Source organism: Coregonus lavaretus (genome assembly GCF_964263955.1).
Source record: "Coregonus lavaretus genome assembly, chromosome: 4".
NCBI classification, from domain to species: Eukaryota; Metazoa; Chordata; class Actinopteri; order Salmoniformes; family Salmonidae; genus Coregonus; species Coregonus lavaretus.
Window position 1 is genome coordinate 67,380,831 of NC_139991.1, and position 20,800 is coordinate 67,401,630.

Here is a 20,800-nt window from a genome sequence, read left to right on the forward strand (position 1 = left end):
ATAGGCGTGAGATCCTGCTGACAGGGTCAGGTTAGCTATGGCATTGCCTTTCTTCACAGGAGTCTTAGGTCGATGTGATGCAGCTGAATGGCACACAGTAAGGATATTTTTCCAGACCTATTCACAATCTTGTGTATTTTGTAGATAGACGGGGAGAAGTGTCATGCAATAAAACAAAAGGTCAGGAAGCTCTCTATTATTAATAGAAGATACAAGAGCGTCATTATACGTTTGTCTACATTGAACTGCCTTAATTTGCGTATGATAAAATACTACCTTTGGACCCACAGCTCTGTCTATGAATTTGAGAGTGGGCATTTATAGCAGCATGAGGGATAGTCTGTGTTATGACAAGTTTCTCTGGTATCGAGTACTTCAGGATGTAAGAGAGTAGTTAAACACTTTTGGTGAGCGGGTTTGCTCCTCCCTGTGTGGAGGTATTTTGTATTTGTTTCTTTACTTATCAGTAAAGTACGTTTTCATTGAGTTCTGTGTCCTGCGACTGACTTCGACCCACCGCATTACACTGACACTCGTGACAGATGGAGAGTTGGTTCAGAGTATTTAATATTACAGTACTGGATTCACAATAGCCTATTGTCATCAGTTTATATAGGGCTTTGCAAGCTAATTCCATCCAACAGTGGCCAACCATTATTGAGTGTCACTCCCAACAACAATAGTATCACCCTATTTGGTATAGTGTTGCACCCTAGTCAGTATATTCGATCATGTACTCCTTCTAAGATTAGCACCAGTGGCCCCCAAGCTATCTTGGCAAACCGCAGACCTTCTGGCATCCACCTTGACAGAAATAAATACATGGAATGTCCTCATCCTCCCAATCCTTATGCAGCTCATATGATCAAAGACATTAACAAATACTTTATAAAAAGACGTCATATCAGTCTGTCAGTGCAAGACTTTGGGGATTTTCCCAGGGCACACATGCAGGTAACGGCACTGACAGCCAAGTTGCGTAGGTGGTAGCGGAACTATAAATTCGATGTATATCATTAAGAAGAAATAAGGTTACTTTAGACTTTGTAGTCGTGGTTTGATATGGAGACGTGTGCAAGGAACCGCGAGATTCCTGAAGACACCGTGATTTCAATGGCGCAGCAAGAGACTGTTTTTCTTTTGCTCAAACACTGTCAAGAAATGAAGCGACAGGAGAGTCGCTGGCGTCTTGTCACGTTATTCTTGGTTCTGGGCTGTGCAGCTGTATTTTTCTTTACGCAGCGTGTGATCAGAGACTGTATTGAGAAGGTAAGCAATGGGACATCCACATGTTTTTAACGTGGCACACAAATGCCGGAGAGCTTTGGCATTGGATTTAAATGGAACCTTAACTTCTGTGGGTCACCATTAATAGTTAACTTGTCTTTGTTTTTGTAGGATACATTCACAACTGCAGAAAACTCAAGACAGCAAGCTATAGGTATGTAACTATTTCGCTGGTATGATATGTCTTCCATGGTACATTCCTTTGATTTTATGAATGAAGCCTAGAGAGGCACGTCTATCAGCAGCTTACAGCAAGCATGCACTGATGGTTTTTTCCCTTTTTCCTACCAGATCGTCAAGGACAGAATCCGAAGCCAAACGCTCACCTGACAAGTAGGTCTTAGTAAAGCGTGTTTTTAATATATTCTGCTATATATATATACAGTGCTATGAAAAAGTATTTGCCCCCTTTCTAATTTTCTCTACTTTTGCATATTTGTGATACTGAATGTTATCAGATCTTCAACCAAAACCTAATATTAGATAAAGGGAACATAAGTGAACAAATAACACAACAATTACATATTTATTTCATAAACAAAGTTATGCAACATCCAATTCCCCTGTGTGAAAAAGTAATTGCCCCCTTACACTCAATAACTGGTTGTGCCACCTTTAGCTGCAATGACTCCAACCAAATGCTTCCTGTAGTTGTTGATCAGTCTCTCACGTCGCTGTAGAGGAATTTTGGCCCAATCTTCCATGCAGAACTGCTTTAACTCAGTGACGTGTGGGTTTTCAAGCATGAACTGCTCGTTTCAAGTCCTACCACAACATCTCAATTGGGATTAGGTCTGGACTTTGACTAGGCCATTCCAAAACTTCCAATTTGTTGCTTTTTAGCAATTTTCATGTAGACTTGATTGTGTTTTGGATCATTGTCTTGCTGCATGACCCAGCTGCGCTTCAGCTTCAGCTCACAGACCGATGGTCTGACATGCTCCTGTAGAATTCTCTGATACAGAGCAGAATTCATGGTTCTTTCTATTAAGGCAAGTCGTCCAGGTCCTGAGGCAGCAAAGCATCCCCAAACCATTATACCACCACCACCATGCTTGACCTTTGGTATGATGTTCTTACTATGGAATGGAGAGTTTGATTTTCGCCAGGCATTACTGGAACCATGTCGTCCAAAAAGTTATACTTTTGAATCATCTGTCCATAGAACATTCTTCCAAGAGTCTTGATGATCATCCAGGTGCTTTTTGGCAAACTTGAGTCAACTTTTTAGACGAGATGGGTCCCATTATTTTATATTTCAGATTCTTCAAATAGCCACCCTTTGCCTTGATGACAGCTTTGCACACTCCTGGCATTCTCTCAACCAGCTTCAGCTGGAATGCTTTTCCAACAGTCTAGAACAGGGGTGTCAAACGTCCGGCCCGTGGGCCGGATCTGGCCCGCAAATGGGTTTAATCCGGCCCACGAGATGATTTTGAAAAAATACAAATAATAATAATAATAATAATTTCGTAAAGTATAAAAATGCGCTGCAATTTTTCAATAAAATAAACTGCTGTTCCAATTGCGTCCACTGGATGGCGCAATAGCAATTGTGTTAAGCAAGCAAACTGTTTATACCGGGGCAGAGCAAGTAGGTCAAGCATGTGCAGCCAATGAGCTACTTTGTTTTGCCCGCGATATTTATTACGGCTTCTACTTTTAACATTATGTGCTTTGGCACCCTCATTGCCCCAATATGTCTCTGTCAAAAAAGAGAAAAGTGGACGCAGAGTGCAGAGTGTTCCAAGAAAAATGGTCATCCTATTTTATCACGGAATTGAATGGGAAAGCTGTATGTTTGGTGTGTTCAGAGCATGTTGCAGTGCTGAAAGAATATAACCTTCGTCGCCACTATGTGAGTCTTCATGCCGACAAATATGTGTCATGATTTAACTGGATTGAACCCAAATGCAGACAACCACACCAAGCCAGAGAAGGTTTAACAGGTTTATTTACAATGTTCAGGTTTCCAATAATAGGGGAAGAGCAAATCCAGATTACAGGGCGGGTAACAGATCCAGGTCAGGGCAGGTGTGGTACCGTAATGTCCTAGTGTCCGTGGTGAGTCCAAAAGGGAGGTCCGGTAGTGGAAAGCAGGATGGTGGTGGCAGGAGTGAAGCGGAAGCAGGAGTCGGGTTCCAATAATATGGTCGTCTTGACTATGATCTGACGATGAGTGGTAAGTTTGACCGGGTCTTAAAGGCTGAGGTGATTATGGTGAATGAGCTGCAGCTGGAACCCTGACTCCCGCACACCAGACTTCACTCCTGCAATCAAGGACAGACAGAGAGGAGGGGGAGAGCAGAGAGAGAGCTACCTAGCAGCAGTAGGCCTATCAATATGACAACTTTCAAGGACAGCGGAGATGAGAGAAGGTGAATGAACTGTTGGCGGGTCTGAAGAAACAGCAGTCTGTGTTTACTCACAGCCGAGACATCAGTGACGCTGCAGTGAAAGCTAGCTACCTCATTGCTAATGAAATCGCAGTGGCTTCAAAACCATTTAGTGAGGGTGAATTTGTAAAAACATGCATGATGAAGGCAGCGGAGATTGTGTGCCCTGAAAAGCGGCAGGCTTTTGCAAATATCAGCCTGACAAGAAACACAGTTGCAGACAGGATTTCCGATCTTTCAGTGGATTTGGACAGCCAGTTGAAGCAAAAAGTAAAGTCATTTATTGCGTTTTCGGTTGCAATTGATGAAAGCACGGACATTACAGATGTTGCACAACTGGCCATTTTCATCCGCGGAGTTGATGACACATTGACCGTCACCGAGGAGTTCGTGGAGTTGGTGCCGATGACAGATACAACGACAGCAGCTGATATTTTTACCGCACTCGTCGGCGCGCTGGACAGGGTCGGAGTGGACTGGTCCCGCGCTGTCAGCCTGGCTACAGATGGTGCGCCCTCAATGATCGGGAAAAAAGCAGGCGTTGTGACAAAGTTCAGAGAGAAAGTGCAATCTGCAAATGGAGGACGTGATTTTTTGACTTTTCACTGTATTTTGCACCAGGAGGCTTTGTGTTGCAAGTCATTAAAGATGGATAACGTCATGAAGGTGGTCATCCAAACTGTTAATTTCATCCGATCCAGAAGCCTGAATCACTGTCAGTTTGACAGCCTTCTCAGAGAGAAAGACCACATCTATGGCCTGCCATACCACACTGAGGTAAGATGGTTAAGCCGAGGTGCTGTGCTGAGGCGTTTCTTTGATTTACGAGAAGAAATTGAACAGTTCATGGAAGAAAAGGGCAAACCAGTGTTAGAATTTCATTCCGCAGAATGGATGCAGGACCTTGCATTTATGGTGGATGTTACAGAGCACCTGAATAACTTGAACAAACAGCTGCAAGGGCGCAACAAAGTTGTCACGCAGTATTATGACAGCATACGTTCTTTCAAGTTGAAGCTGTCATTGTGGGAGACGCAACTTGCCGGTGGTGATGCAGCTCACTTCCCCTGTCTGAAAAATGTGTGCGCGACCCAACATGTGGCAGACATGAAGCGGTTCAAAGATAAAATAACGGGACTTTTACGGGAGTTTGAGCAACGCGTTCAGATTTATGTTTATATGTTTTTATGTTGATGTGCTATTGTTTTTAATTGATTTTATTTTATTTGTATATTTAACCTATTCTTGACTCTGTGGTTCTTGCACTTGTTTGGGGAACAGGATTTCATTATTTTTATCTACATTTCTGACTGAGAAATGACACCCTAATATAGTTCTGTGATGTGTGATATACTTCTGTGAATCACTGAGGCATTGTGTGTTTGTGTGTTCTTTGTCCTCAGAACTTTCAAATAACTTGAGGTGTTTTATGATTAATAGTGATGTTGTGCTTTTGGACACTGTCCTCAGGCTCCAGCTTTATGTTTATATGTTTTTATGTTGATGTGCTATTGTTTTTAATTTATTTTATTTTATTTGTATATTTAACCTATTCTTGACTCTGTGGTTCTTGCACTTGTTTGGGGAACAGGATTTCATTATTTTTATCTACATTTCTGCCTGAGAAATGACACCCTGATATAGTTCTGTGAACTGTGAAACAGTTCTGTTAATCACTGAGGCATTGTGTGTTTGTGTGTTCTTTGTCCTCAGAACTTTCAAATAACTTGAGGTGTTTTATGATTAATAGTGATTTTGTGCTTTTGGACACTGTCCTCAGGCTCCAGCTTTATGTTTATATGTTTTTATGTTGATGTGCTATTGTTTTTAATTGATTTTATTTTATTTGTATATTTAACCTATTCTTGACTCTGTGGTTCTTGCACTTGTTTGGGGAACAGGATTTCATTATTTTTATCTACATTTCTGCCTGAGAAATGACACCCTGATATAGTTCTGTGATCTGTGAAACAGTTCTGTTAATCACTGAGGCATTGTGTGTTTGTGTGTTCTTTGTCCTCAGAAGTTTCAAATAACTTGAGGTGTTTTATGATTAATAGTGATGTTGTGCTTGTACTATTTTGGACACACTGTCCTCAGGCTCCAGCTTTATGTTGTATGTTGATCGTATTAAAACAAAGACAACAATCTGAAGTTGTTGTTTTTAAGTTATATATACCATGATTTTTCCGGTCCGGCCCACTTGGTAATAGATTTTTCTCCATGTGGCCCCTGAGCTAAAATGAGTTTGACACCCCTGGTCTAGAAGGAGCACTTGTTGGCTGCTTTTCCTTCACTCTGCCGTCCGACTCATCCGAAACCATCTCAATTGGGTTGAAGTCGGGGGATTGTGGAGGCCAGGTCATCTGATGCAGCACTCCATCACCCTCCTTCTTGGTAAAATACCTCTTACACAGCCTGGAGGTTTGTTGGGTCATTGTCCAGTTGAAAAACAAATGATAGTCCCACTAAGCCCAAACCCGATGGGATGAGTAAATGGCATATCGCTGCAGAATGATGTGGCAAACAAACAAGTGTGCCTTGAATTCTAAATAAATCACAGACAGTGTCACCAGCAAAGCACCCCACACCATAACACCACCTCCATGATTTAAGCTGGGAACTAAACATGCGGAGATCATCCGATCACCCACACCGCGTCTCACAAAGACATGGCGCTTGGAACCAAAAATCTCAAATTTGGACTCCAGACCAAAGGACACATTTCCACCGGTCTAATGTCCATTGCGCGTGTTTCTTGGCCCAAGCAGATCTCTTCTTCTTATTGGTGTCCTTTAGTAGTGGTTTCTTTGCAGCAATTCGACCATGAAGGCCTGATTCACACAGTCCCCTCTGAACAGTTGATGTTGAGATGTGTCTGTGACTTGAACTCTGTGAAGCATTTATTTGGGCTGCAATTTCTGAGGCTGGTAACTCTAATTAACTTATTCTCTGCAGCAGAGGTAACTCTGGGTCTTCCATTCCTGTGGCGGTCCTCAGGACAGCCTGTTTCATCATAGCTCTTGATGGTTTTTGTGACTGCACTTGAAGAAACTTTCAAAGTTCTTGACATTTTCCGTATTGACTGACCTTCATGTCTAAAAGTAATGATGGACTGTCGTTTCTCTTTGCTTATTTGAGCTGTTCTTGCCATAATATGGACTTGGACTTTTGCCAAATAGGGCTATCTTCTGTATACCCCCCCGACCTTGTCACAACACAACTGATTGGCTCAAACACATTAAGAAGGAAATAAATTCCACAAATTAACTTTTAAGAAGGCACACCTGTTAATTGAAATGCATTCCAGGTGACTACCTCATGAAGCTGGATGAGAGAATGCCAAGCGTTTGCAAAGCTGTCATCAAGGCAAAGGGTGGCTATTTGAAGAATCTCAAATATATTTTGATTTGTTTAACACTTATTTAGTTACTACATGATTCTTGACTCTGTGGTTCTTGCATATGTGTTATTTAATCGTTTTGATGTCTTCACTATTATTCTACAATGTAGAAAATAATAAAAATAAAGAAAAACCCTTGAATGAGTAGGGTGTCCAAACTTTTGACTGGTAGTTTGTATATATACACTACCGTTCAAAAGTTTGGGGTCACTTAGAAATGTCCTTGTTTTTCGAAAGAAAAGCAATTTTTTTGTCCATTAAAATAACATCAAATTGATCAGAAATACATTGTTCATGTTGTAAATGGCTATGGTAGCTGGAAACAGCAGATTTGTTTTATGGAATAGATACGTTGGCGTACAGAGGCCCATTATCAGCAACCATCAGTCCTGTGTTCCAATGGCACGTTGTGTTTGCTAATCCAAGTTTATCATTTTACAAGGCTAATTGATCATTAGAAAACCCTTTTGCAATTATGTTAGCACAGCTGAAAACTGTTGTGCTGATTAAAGAAGAAATAAAACTGGCCTTCTTCAGACTAGTTGAGTATCTGGAGCATATATCTCAGACTGCCCATCTTTTATTTGTATTGACCAGTCTGAGATATGGCTTTTTCTTTGCAGCTCTGCCTAGAAGGTCAGCATCCCGGAGTCGCCTGTCCACTGTTGACGTTGAGACTGGTGTTTTGCGGGTACTATTTAATTAAGCTGCCAGTTGAGGACCTGTGAAGCGTCTGTTTCTCAAACTAGACACTCTAATGTATTTGTCCTCTTGCTCAGTTGTGCACCGGGGCCTCCCACTCCTCTTTCTATTCTGGTTAGAGCCAGTTTGCGCTGTTCTGTGAAGGGAGTAGTACACAGCGTTGTACGAGATCTTCAGTTCCTTGGCAATGTCTCGCATGGAATAGCCTTTATTTCTCAGAACAAGAATAGACTGATGAGTTTCAGAAGAAAGTTATTTGTTTCTGGCCATTTTGAGCCTGTAATCGAACCTACAATTGCTAATGCTCCAGATACTCAACTAGTCTCAGGAAGGCCAGTTTAATTGCTTCTTTAATCAGCACAACAGTTTTCAGCAAAAGTGTTTTCTAATGATCAATTAGCCTTTTAAAATGATGAACTTGGATAGGCAAACACAACGTGCCTTTGGAACACAGGACTGATGGTTGCTGATAATGGGCCTCTGTACGCCTATGTAGATATTCCATAAAAAATCAGCCGTTTCCAGCTACAATAGCCATATACAACATGAACAATGTCTACACTGTATTTCTGATCAATTTGATGTTATTTTAATGGCCAACATTTTTTTGAACGGTAGTGTGTGTGTGTGTGTGTGTATATATACACACACTACCGTTCAAAAGTTTGGTGTTATTCACATGCCTAATCAAACTTCCTGCTTAGTTTGCTAATAGGCTATAGTGTGCACACTGTGAGTCTGTGGTAATATTGTGTGAGTGCAGCTGTCAGGAATGTTGGATTTTTGTATTTTGAATATCAAGTGGATATATTTCCAGAATCACGATCATTTATATATTACCTCTGATCCTCTCCATCTTCTCCTACCTCCAGCATCATCAAGCTGCAACTCCGTGCCTAAAGACTACATCCAATGGGAACACCAGGACACTGGCTTGGTGCACATGCAGAATTTCACCTATGACGAGAGCAAGCAAGCTCTGGTTGTCCCTCAGGAAGGCCGATACTTTGTCTATGTGGGGGTCAACTTTCGAATGCCAGATAAGGACAAGGTATCTGGCGAGGTCCATTTTCTTAGCCTGAAAGTCCTGAAATACTCCATTAGCTATGAAAATAATTGGCCTATCATGGAAGTCAAGGATAGCATACCAGATGATAGGAGAGGAGAGAGAAGGACAATGTACACAGGACAGGTGGTCACCCTGGAGGAAGGGGATCTCCTGATGGTGTCCATTGATGAAGACAATTATGAACTGATTGACTGTTCAGCAGAGACCACCATGTATATTGGTGCTTTTCTCCTCTAGACAAGGAGAACGTGACTATACCAAAAATATGCAGTCTTTGTGGATTTTTTGTTATTCAATTCCATGCTTACTTTTAGTAAGACCAGTGCACGTTTCAAGGCACATTTTTAAATCCTTGTGGATACAATACACCTGTAACATGCAGGTATTAGTTAAAGCTTTCCTTCTGACAAAAATGACCTTGTTAATTTCTTTGTAAATCTATTCATACAATGATTTCATATAATATGTACTGTTCCTTTCCTGATCAAGATTAATTAAATTGTTGTTCAATAATTGTTGTTAAATTAAATAACATGATGTTAGAGTGGGGGTCAATTCCTAACTTGAGATGCATGCACAACTCAAACTTTTGCCTAATTCTTTAACGCATGAGTTTTGTGCAAGAGTCCAGGTATGATTTGACCCTTGGGCTACAGCCATACAGAAACATATGAAAATGCATGGGCATTCATCATTGTATTTCTTTGTCCCTCAAAACTCAAGTCAATTATTTATAGACGAGTTGCTTACGCACACAGGTTGATATACTGTGCGTTTTTCACTTAACAATGGATTACTCCCATAGAAACCCATTTGCTCAATTCGCATTTTTCTAACACAAAATCTCTGTGTGGCTGTAGCCCTAGGGAGAGGTATTAAACTCCCTTTACTGTATGTTATTCTGTCTGGAGGCACCACTTCATAGGTTTTATGTTATTCTGTCTGGAGGCACCACTTCATAGGTTTTATGTTATTCTGTCTGGAGGCACCACTTCATAGGTTTTATGTTATTCTGTCTGGAGGCACCACTTCATAGGTTTTATGTTATTCTGTCTGGAGGCACCACTTCATAGGTTTTATGTTATTCTGTCTGGAGGCACCACTTCATAGGTTTTATGTTATTCTGTCTGGAGGCACCACTTCATAGGTTTTATGTTATTCTGTCTGGAGGCACCACTTCATAGATTTTATGTTATTCTGTCTGGAGGCACCACTTCATAGGTTTTATGTTATTCTGTCTGGAGGCACCATTTCATAGATGTTATGTTAAAACTGCTCCTCAAAGGGATAGTTCACCCAAACTACAAAATTGCATATTGGTTTCCTTCCCCTGTAGGCAGTCTTACCTTGTCCATAGACTGCTTACAGGGTAAGGACACCAACATGTAATTATGTAATTTGGGTTAACTATTCCTTTAAATATGTTACCAAGTAAACTTTTTATATTGACCTTTCTGTGAATAAAGTAATTCATTTCTGAAAAAACGAACAGGATATCTACTTTGGGATTCTTCCTTGAATGAAAAGAGAAACCTGAGGTAAAGCAGTGAAAGTTGGATCGATGACAACTGAACTATCCCTGTGCGTGGGATCCTAAGGGTGAATCCTGGCCTGAAAAAGTAGTGTCCTCATCCCTGGAAGTTTTCAATTTCTTAGTCATTGGATGTGGTTACAGTGTGTGTAATGGAAATATGATTCTACACTGCAGTTAAATGGATTACTCTTTCACCTCTGATCTTAAACATAATTAATGACTCCATGTGGTTTACCTAACTACTGGTCTCCCCACACTGCTGAGGGGTATATTTCAAAGCATGATCAACGAGTTAGCCAGCTAACTTTGATAAGCAACCAGAAATATAGATTTTCTGGTTCATTAAAACAGCTAAACTTCGGTATGTGTTTTTGTTTGTTGAAACAATTAGACTATGCCCATTTCAAGCTTATCGTTCAAAAGAAATTAAAGTTATATCCGAATATTTAGGCAAGTTAGCTGGCAAACTCCTTGATTCTGCTTTGTAGTATACCCCTCTGGTCTCCTCTTCATGATAATCTCCTCATATACTTCCTGAGCTCTAAAACGGGTAATCTGCGTTTGCTACATCCATTTTTGGACTTTTAAATTAGTTATATATACACCCATTGAGTCTTGTAATATATAACCGATTCTCATCACGGAGATCTTTAGCATTTTAGCTAATTAGCAACTACGTACTACTTTTTAGTTACTTTGCAACTACTTAGCATTTTAGCTAACCCTTCCCCTAACCCTAACCTTAACTCTTTAACCTAACTCCAAAGCCTAACCTTAATCCTAACCTAGCTAACGTTAGCCACCTAGCTAACATTAGCCACAACCAATTGGAATTCGTAACATAGCATACGCTTTGCAAATTCGTAACATATCATACGAAATGGATGATGGACATCCACAAATTAATACATACCTTACGAAACGTAACATATCATACTAATTGGAGTGTCCCGGATTTACATTTACTATGTTATGTCTTCCCCTGAGTCCAGGTTGTGGTGGTAGGTTTTTACAGTACCCAAAACCAACTGAGATTGTATTTGACCATGGGGAAAAGAGCTACTGAGTTTAACTGAATTGTATGTTATTGCACTGTGAAACATTTTATCAATATTTCTGATCAGTGGTGTTGAATACTAGGAGGAAAAAGGTTAGTATCACATTTTTTAAAGATAGGTCTACTATGGTAATTAGGTATAGAAAACAGAAGTCAATCGTTGGACTGTTTCGTAAGGAAAATGTTCACACATGGCAACTCGATGTATTTCATGTTTTGTTCGATGACAGCTCCTGAGACACAAGCAAATAACCGATTTCCTCCACCTACTGATCACAGCACCAGTGGCAAGATAAAGTGTTTACATGGTGTTTTTATGTGGGCGTGAATGTAGCCTACATGTTGTGTCAATGAATAACTTCCATTACTTTGTGGTTAAAAGGAGATTGTGTGGGTGACAGATACGTGTTTCAACAGCTGCCTAGTACCGGTTTGGGAATGTGTTTATTTTATGCTATGTTAGGTTAGGGAATGTGACGCAATAGCCAAAGGCATCTTCCTGATTTACTTGCAAATAAGGAAGAAGATGCATGCTATTTGATTTAGAATAAAAATGTTATGTCATTGATGTTTTCCAGCTTTTGTATTGGTGTGATTAAAATGAAACGCTTGTTCTGTTTAGTAGCTTCCTTGCTGTTTAGTTTGCTGTAAGGATGCCTTTAGGGTGATTCCATATGCAAAAAATTTCATTTTTGACTTTAAGGAGAATAACAGGGAAGTGCTAGGATTTGATCCCATGCCATTCTGGGCAATGTATACTTAGGGGACTGCAGCCCTTCCACTGAGCCACATTACCACACAACCCCTTTTCATTTTAACAACATTTAATGTGTAGAGAAATGGTTGATGTGAATGTGATTTTTGGACCTGTATGAAAAACCATTTATAGACAAAGTTGACCCATTTTGGACCCCTATGCTATGAGATCCATATCCTTATGAAAGGATTGTCAAACTAAAATTGGCTGCATTTTTTTATGTGTGGCCTCAGTTATCTAAAAACATGATACATTTTTTTCATCTTTTTCTGTAAGCCAGTTATATTCTAGACTAGAGTTTTGCCTGGGCCAGCTGGCAGGGTATCAGATCATATATCTTTATCTGGATCATAGTACCAAAGAAAAACATACTGTACATATCTATCTGTATATTTCACTTTAATAATAACTCTATGTTAAAAGGGAATTTTGAACTAATGACATCATCACAAACAGCACTTGCCGTTCCAAACGTGGTGAATGTTAATTACACCCAGTTGAAGTCGACAACTTCGGAGGTGATTGTTATTAATGTGGTCCTCTGTAGCTCAGCTGGTAGAGCACGGTGCTTGTAACGCCAAGGTAGTGGGTTCGATCCCCGGGACCACCCATACACCAAAAAAAAAATGTATACACGCATGACTGTAAGTCGCTTTGGATAAAAGCGTCTGCTAAATGGCATATTATTTATGGAAAAATACTGTTTTATGTTTGTTTCATTAACTTAGTCAAAGTTTTCCAAGGAAGTGACAGTTGGCTGACATCTGGCCATCATTCCTTTCCCATTGTTGAACAATTAACACGAAATGCAAATGAAGAGCCTTGTTCTTAAAAATAGCCCAGTGTGGCTATAATCTGGTTGCGTGGGTGAAGCCACACTGGTGGGAGTGTATGTCTGCCTGTATCTATAATGTCTGCCTTTGTCTCTACTCCACCATGGAAAAGGGTGTTCCCCTCTGGTGTACAGCACACTACGTCGCTACAGACAACTTCATCTCTTAATTCTCATCAATCATTGCTGACATAACGCTGTTCTATATATGGACAGTTCAGAATGACAGCAGCACCTTGTGACGATTAGTCTTACAGAGAAAACCAGACTAACAACTTTCTGCAATGACACATGCAACTCAATGCCGTGAACGACAGTTGGCTTAAGATCTCAGGGAAGGTGTGATGTCACTGATGTACTCTAGCCAACATGCTATTGTTTCACCTCCACTACATGAACCACCCTTTGACGACCTATTCCTCTGAACCCCAGCAGCCGGGCAGGGTCTTATTACAATACAACAACCAATACAATGTAAAACAAAACAGCAATCAATACAAAACACATTTCTGAAAAACATTTACAGTCCTCAGCTACTAGGTCCTTAATTAACACCCTAAACTGCCCGAGCGGCACCAGAACATCTAATTGTGATGAGTTCTTGATAAAGAAATGTGTGAGTAAGATATGACTAAAATGTCACACCCTCAGTTAAACTAATAATGTGTGACTAATTAGTAGACTAGAGCTTAGAGAGTTAAAGAAATGTGTTTATATCACAGCAACAGAGTATTTGTGTCTTGTAATTAGGCAAGCAGAAGTGCAAAACGATTGAAATCAATAACAGGAGACTGGTTCCAAAAACACACAGGGAAAGGGGAGTGAAAAGGCTTGCAGGATATTGTGAGGACGGCGATAACTCAGCCTACCCGAGCAAGGAGTAGACTATGATAAGAACATGTGTGTGTGTGTGTGTGTGTGTGTGTGTGTGTGTGTGTGTGTGTGTGTGTGTGTGTGTGTGTGTGTGTGTGACCTGATGGTCAGGAGAGCAGAGGAAAATCACATGAGCTAAACCCAGGTGTGAGCTTACAAGATGCGTACAGTGGAAAAATACAGCCCGCCTACAGCGGGGTTGGATTTTTCCTCTGACGTGTGCGTATAAAAAAATTGTACGACCATTTTGTTGCAGAGCGCTCTCAATGAATAAACATGCTGACCATTGCAGAATTGGGTCTTTGTTTAATTTATTTACAACCTTTTGGGAATTATTCAAAGATTTAAGAAGTAGTTGACTTCAACCATTGAGATAACAACATTCTCATGACAGTTCTGCAAATTGTTCCAGCAGTGAGACGCATTAAAACTAAACGCGGATTTACCTAATTCGGTGGGGACCCGAGGAACCTCAAGAGTTAGCCAACCCTGTTTTTATACTTCAACAATGAAGTTAGGTAAATAGGAAGCTTGTGTAGTAGAGCTTTGTAAACAAAAAAGGAATAGTGAAGTGATCTACGGGACTTTAAAGAGGACCAGACAACCTTTTGATACAGGATTCAGTGATGAGTATTAAAACTGTCACCTGTGATAAAGCAAAGGGCGCTATGGTAGATGGCATCCAAAAGTTTAAGAGTAGTGGTTGCTGCATTCTGGTCAATTGTGTGACCATAGTCAAGAACTGGCAGGAATATTGACTGTACAATCTGCTTCCTGCTGTTTAGGGAGAGGCAAGATCTATTTCTAAAAAATAAGCTTTTTAACTAGCTCATCAGTATGTTTTTTAAAAGTTAAATCCTTGTCAGTCTAAAAGCCCAGGTATTAATAGGCTGGAACCCGATCGATTGGAGAACCATTCAATGAATAAATATGTAGTCCATCAATTTTTTTTAGAGAATTCGAGAACAACATATATTCAGTCTTGCCCACATTAAGTATGCGTTTTAATTCAACCAGGGCATTTTGTAATGCGACGAAGTCAGATCGCAGCTCTAACAACGCCTGGTCTACAGTTGTGGCAATGGCATACATAACACTATTGTCTGCATACAAATTAATATAACAAGTTAACAGATAGACCAATATTATTTATATACATAGTAAATAAAACAGGTCCTAATACCGAAGCCTGTAGTACACCTTTAGTAATATCCAGGAATCTAGACTTAACACCATCAGAAATCATACATTGTGTCCAGTCTAACAGATAATTTTCAAACCACTTGCAAGAAGCTTAATCCAGGACTATTTCAGTCAACCTTTCAATGACAGTGTAATGGTCAACAGTGTCAAAGGCCTTGGGAAGGTCTATAAATAAGGCAGCACAATGATTTTTATGATCTAAGCAATTTAACACAATCTAAAACTAGATGGTAACTTTACAAGTAAAGTTGTGGGGCTTGCTAAAGCTCTTGAAAATTATTTTTGTGGTAGTGGAAGAAGTTTAAAAAGTTGTACTTTAATTATATTATTTGAATAGTGAAATCATTTCAAATTTCCAACGATAGTCAGTCGTTTTGGTCAGTAGTAGTGGTCAGTAGTTGTGTGGTTCAGTCGTTGTGGTCAGTAGTTGTGTGGTCAGGAGTTGTGTAGTTGTGGTCAGTAGTTGTGTAGTTGTGGTCAGTAGTTGTTTGGTTGTGGTCAGTAGGTTAGTTCTGTAGGTTAGGTCAGTGGTTGTATGGTCATTTGTAGTCAGTGGTTGTGATCAGTAGTTGTGGTCAGTAGTTGTGGTTCAGTAGTTTTGTGGTCAGTAGTTGTGGTTCAGTAGTTGTGTAGTTGTGGTCAGTAGTTGTGTGGATGTGGTCAGTAATTATGGTCAGTAGTTGTGGCCAGATGGTTGTGGTGGTCAGTAGTTGTGGTGATTAGATGTGTGGTCAGCAGTTGTGTTGTCAGAAGTTGTGTGGTTGTGTTTACCAGATGTGGTCAGCAGTTGTGTGGTTGTGGTCAGAAGTTGTGTGGTTGTGGTCAGTGGTTTGTGGTCAGTAGTTGAGTGGTCAGAAGTTGTGTGTTTGTGGTCAGTAGTTGTGTGGTTTTGGTCAGAAGTTGTGTGGTTGTGGTCAGTAGTTGTGTGGTCAGTAGTTGTGGTCAGTAGTTGTGTGGTCAATATTTGTGTGGTTGTGGTCAGACGTTGTGGTCAGTAGTTATGGTCAGTAGTTGTGTGGTCAGTGGTTGTGGTCAGTAGTTGAGGTCAGTAGTTGTGTGATTGTGGTCAGGAGTTGTGGTCAGTAGTTGTGTGGTCAGTAGTTGTGTGGTTGTGGTCAGTAGTTGTGGTCAGGTGGTTGTGGTCAGTAGTTGTGTGGTCAAAATGTGTGTGGTTGTGGTCTGTAGTTGTGTGGTCAGTGGTTGTGGTCAGTAGTTGAGGTCAGTAGTTGTGTGGTTGTGGTCAGTAGTTGTGTGGTCAGAAGTTGTGGTCAGTAGTTGTGTGGTTGTGGTCTATAGTTGTGTGGTTCAGTAGTTGTGTGGTCAATATTTGTGTGATTGTGGTCAGGAATTGTGGTCAGTAGTTGTGTGGTCAGTAGTTGTGTGGTTGTGGTCAGTAGTTGTGGTCAGGTGGTTGTGGTCAGTAGTTGTGTGGTTGTGGTCAGTAGTTGTGGTCAGTAATTGTGGTCAGTAGTTGTGGGCAGGTGGTTGTGGTCAGTAGTTGTGGTGGTCAGTAGTTATGGTGATTAGATGTGGTCAGTAGATGTTTATTTTATTTATGTAGTTCTGTCCTTGAGCTGTTCTTGTCTATTAACGTTCTATATTATGTCATGTTTTGTGTGGACCCCAGGAATAGTAGCTGCTGCTTTTGCAACAGCTAATGGGGATCCTAATAAAATACCCCAAAAAATACCAAACACAATCGAAAACAAGTGTAGCAGCTGAAACGGTGCTTTGTCCAGGTCTAAAACCGTATTGGTACACATTAAGAATAGAGTGAGAAGTTAAAAAGTTCTTAGTTGATGTCACGCCCTGGCTCTGGGGACGCTGTTATGTTGAGCCAGGGTGTGTAGATCAATGTGTTTTGTGTCTATGGGTGCTATTTCTATGTTGGCCAGAGTGGCTCCCAATCAGAGGCAACGAGTGTCAGGTGTTGCTGGCTGTCTCTGATTGGGAGCCATATTTATACAGTCGGTTTTTCATTCGTGTTTGTGGGATTTTGTTTCTAGTCTGTTTATGTTAGACCGTGAACTGTCACGTATCGTTTGTTGTTTTTGATCGTGTCTCTTAATAAAGAGTATGTTTGCCTGCAACGCTGCGCCTTGGTCCTCATCTGTTCTAGACGATCGTGACAGAAAATCCCACCACAACTGGACCAAGCAGCGAGTCGAGGAGCCATCGCCAGGGAAATCCCTAGCAGATCTCCGTGGCAGCCTCGACTGGGTCAAGCCGAGTGAAGAGCAGAGAGAGTGGACTTGGGAACAATGGAGGAAGAGCTTCGACTGGGTCAAGCCAATTGAGGAGCTGAATAGCGGGAGTTGGAGGCAGAAGAGCGAGAGTTGGGCGAGAACTATAGAGGCCTGGCCCACGGGGAGGAGAGACCCCCAGAAAATATTTAGGGGGGGGGCTCACGACGTCGGGGCAGCAGGAGGCCGCGATAGAGCGGTCCAGCGGGTTGGCAGAGGAGGCCGCCAGGTTACGGGGGCCACTGGTCGAAGAGGGGATGGAAGGTGTAGAGGCACGGCGAGAGGTACTGGGGTGTGTTACCAGTCCGGTCCGGCCCGTTCCAGATCCCGGTGTAGGGCCAGTGGTGTGTGTCCCCAGTACGGTCCGGTCTGTTCCTGCTCCTCGCACCAAGTCAGTGGTGCGCTTCGTCAGCCCGGCTCGGCCCGTTCCTGCTCCCCGCACCAAGTCAGTGGTGCGCTTCGTCAGCCCGGCTCGGCCCGTTCCTGCTCCCCGCACCAAGTCAGTGGTGCGCTTCGTCAGCCCGGCTCGGCCCGTTCCTGCTCCCCGCACCAAGTCAGTGGTGCGCTTCGTCAGCCCGGCTCGGCCCGTTCCTGCTCCCCGCACCAAGTCAGTGGTGCGCTTCGTCAGCCCGGCTCGGCCCGTTCCTGCTCCCCGCACCAAGTCAGTGGTGCGCTTCGTCAGCCCGGCTCGGCCCGTTCCTGCTCCCCGCACCAAGTCAGTGGTGCGCTTCGTCAGCCCGGCTCGGCCCGTTCCTGCTCCCCGCACCAAGTCAGTGGTGCGCTTCGTCAGCCCGGCTCGGCCCGTTCCTGCTTCCCGCACCAAGTCAGTGGTGCGTTTCGTTGGCCCGGTTCGGCTCACTCCTGCTCCTCACACCAAGCCAGTGGTGTGCGTTGTCAGTCCAGCACGGCCCGTGCCTGTTCTCCACACCAAGCCAGTGGCGGTCGTCGTCAGTCCGGCACGGCCCGTGCCTGTTCCACTGGTGCCTGGTTCGGCATTGGTCAGATGTTTTACGCCGGGGCTAGAGCAATCCGCTCCATCAGTGTGCAGTCCAGCTCCGGCCAGCGGGGCCAGACCGGACCAGGGGTACTTTGGGGGGTTGGAGAGGGAGCGGGGTTCAGGCCCGGAGCCGGATCCGCCGCCTAGGCGGAGTGCCCACCCGGTCCCTCCCCTGTGGTATTTGGTTGACGCGGTCGGAGTCCGCGCCTTTAGGGGGGGGTACTGTCACGCCCTGGCTCTGGGGACGCTGTTATGTTGAGCCAGGGTGTGTAGATCAATGTGTTTTGTGTCTATGGGTGCTATTTCTATGTTGGCCAGAGTGGCTCCCAATCAGAGGCAACGAGTGTCAGGTGTTGCTGGCTGTCTCTGATTGGGAGCCATATTTATACAGTCAGTTTTTCATTCGTGTTTGTGGGATTTTGTTTCTAGTCTGTTTATGTTAGACCGTGAACTGTCACGTATCGTTTGTTGTTTTTGATCGTGTCTCTTAATAAAGAGTGTGTTTGCCTGCAACGCTGCGCCTTGGTCCTCATCTGTTCTAGACGATCGTGACAGTTGACAGTTGGCCAGGGATTCTAAAACTGGTTCCATTGTAACAGAATGCATTATTTTCTGCCCTGAGCGGGGATCGAACTAGCAACATTCTACACAACACACAACTCATAGTCAATCGTCTTAGTCAACAGAGAAAGTCTGCCACTCTGTGATTGTCACCAATCTACTCAGGGGTGGAAAAAATTTGACATTCCCAAGAAAAATCCTTGAATTCAGCACATTTTTACATGTCTCTAACAATTCCAATAATAAAAAATAAAAACATATGAAAGGGGAATGGGATTTCAATATACTATAGATTGGTAAAGAGGTCACATCTTTTTCTTGAGGTGTGACAATTTAAAACTAGAGAGAAAAATGGGAAACGACTACTTACAGTTCACAGTTAACAATATGTTAGCTTACATCTACTTGTGGAAGTATTTTCAAGCGAACAATTTTGCATGAAAATGTATGGACATCTTCCCGTCAACCAAAGGTGTTTTTCCATCAGACTGGACTGGAAATTATGTAATATTTTGGTTGTAATCTGTTCATCATTAACTGATCTGGTTGCAAGCATAGCGATGTCTGTAACACATTAACTACTGCCATCGTCTTTTCTCACTCCACAGTATTCCACAAAGAAGCAAGGGAATGCAAGGAAGTTCTTGTTTGCACATTCTCTTGCTTGCACAACAGTTGGCAGGACTAGCCCAGACCAGAGTAATGTGGGGGCGAAGTGAAATTGCTCTGACCTTTTTGGAATCTGGACAAAAGAGGGCGGTGTGTTTATGACGAACAGTTCGAGTGAGAGGGATTCTCTCTGAGGTATGACACACGGTTCTGAAAGAGAAATCCAGTGGTTTTGAGTGATGCAAAGAGAGGAAACCTGCCAGACAAAATAGCCAATGATGCACTGCTGATATGTGGGTGTTGTGATGGCTGATTATATTACATGCATATAAAAACAATCAGACCGATACTTTACAGGCTGCCAGTGTAGTGCAGATAAAAATGGAGTGATGTACTCGTGCCTTCTAGTGTTGGTTAAAATGTGGGCTGCAGTTGTTGGTTTTTAATAGTGGAGTCTGTCTCTGAACAACTGGAAAGAAGGGCATTGCAGTAGTCTAATCTATTAAACAAATGCATGGACCAATTCTTCTGGTGTCTAATTCTGAAAATGTTCCTGAGATTAAAGTACACTGTTTTGGACATGGTTTTTCATGTGGTTGTCGAACGTTAGGCCCGGGTCAAAGGTAACACCAAGGTTTTTAACAACCATTTTGGTGTAATGAGGAAACCATACATTTTGAGAGTAAGGTCTGACACTTTCTTTGTGAGTTTCCTATGGCCAATTAGCATCATTTCTGTCTAGTCAGAGTTTAAAATCAAGAAGTTGGTTGCCATACAGTGTTTAACATCTGTGATCCACGTGTCAAGGCAGGCTGACTGTAAAGTAAAATCTTGTTCAAAAGATAAATACAATTGGGTATCATCAGTATAGCAATGAAAGTGCATGTTGTGCTTACGGATTACATTACCAAGGCCGGGGTAGCATGTATCAGGAAAATAAAAGGGCTTCTATCAACCTTGGAACGTTCCGATGATTTGTTACCCAGCTGAACTAATTAATAGCGCTCATAGAGGTATGATTTAAACCAGTTAAGAACCTGTCTTCGTAGACCAACCAAGCCTTCTGGTCTCTTAATAAGAATAGTATGATCAATAGTGTAAAAGGGAGAACTTCGTTCTAAAAGAACGAGAATAGAGACATGACCACGGTCTTAGGACAGCAGTAGGTCATTTAATACCTTGACAAGTGCAGTCTCAGTGCTGTGACATGGTCTAAAACCAGACTGGAAGGTTTCAAAGATACTGTTTGAATTTTAAAATGATGTTAGCTCCTGGGC

The 20,800-nt window shown here is 42.2% G+C and overlaps 1 protein-coding gene across 1 annotated transcript; it reads left to right on the forward strand.

The window, feature by feature from the left end:
- The first annotated feature begins 55 nt into the window (after positions 1–55).
- LOC311128462 (lymphotoxin-alpha-like) lies at positions 56–10,350 on the forward strand. Its single transcript, XM_084160617.1, has 4 exons — positions 56–1,269; positions 1,399–1,441; positions 1,579–1,620; positions 8,661–10,350. The coding sequence occupies exons 1-4, from the start codon at positions 1,063–1,065 to the stop codon at positions 9,092–9,094; spliced, it is 726 nt and encodes a 241-aa protein (XP_084016743.1). The 5' UTR covers positions 56–1,062; the 3' UTR covers positions 9,095–10,350.
- The last annotated feature ends 10,450 nt before the right edge of the window (positions 10,351–20,800 follow it).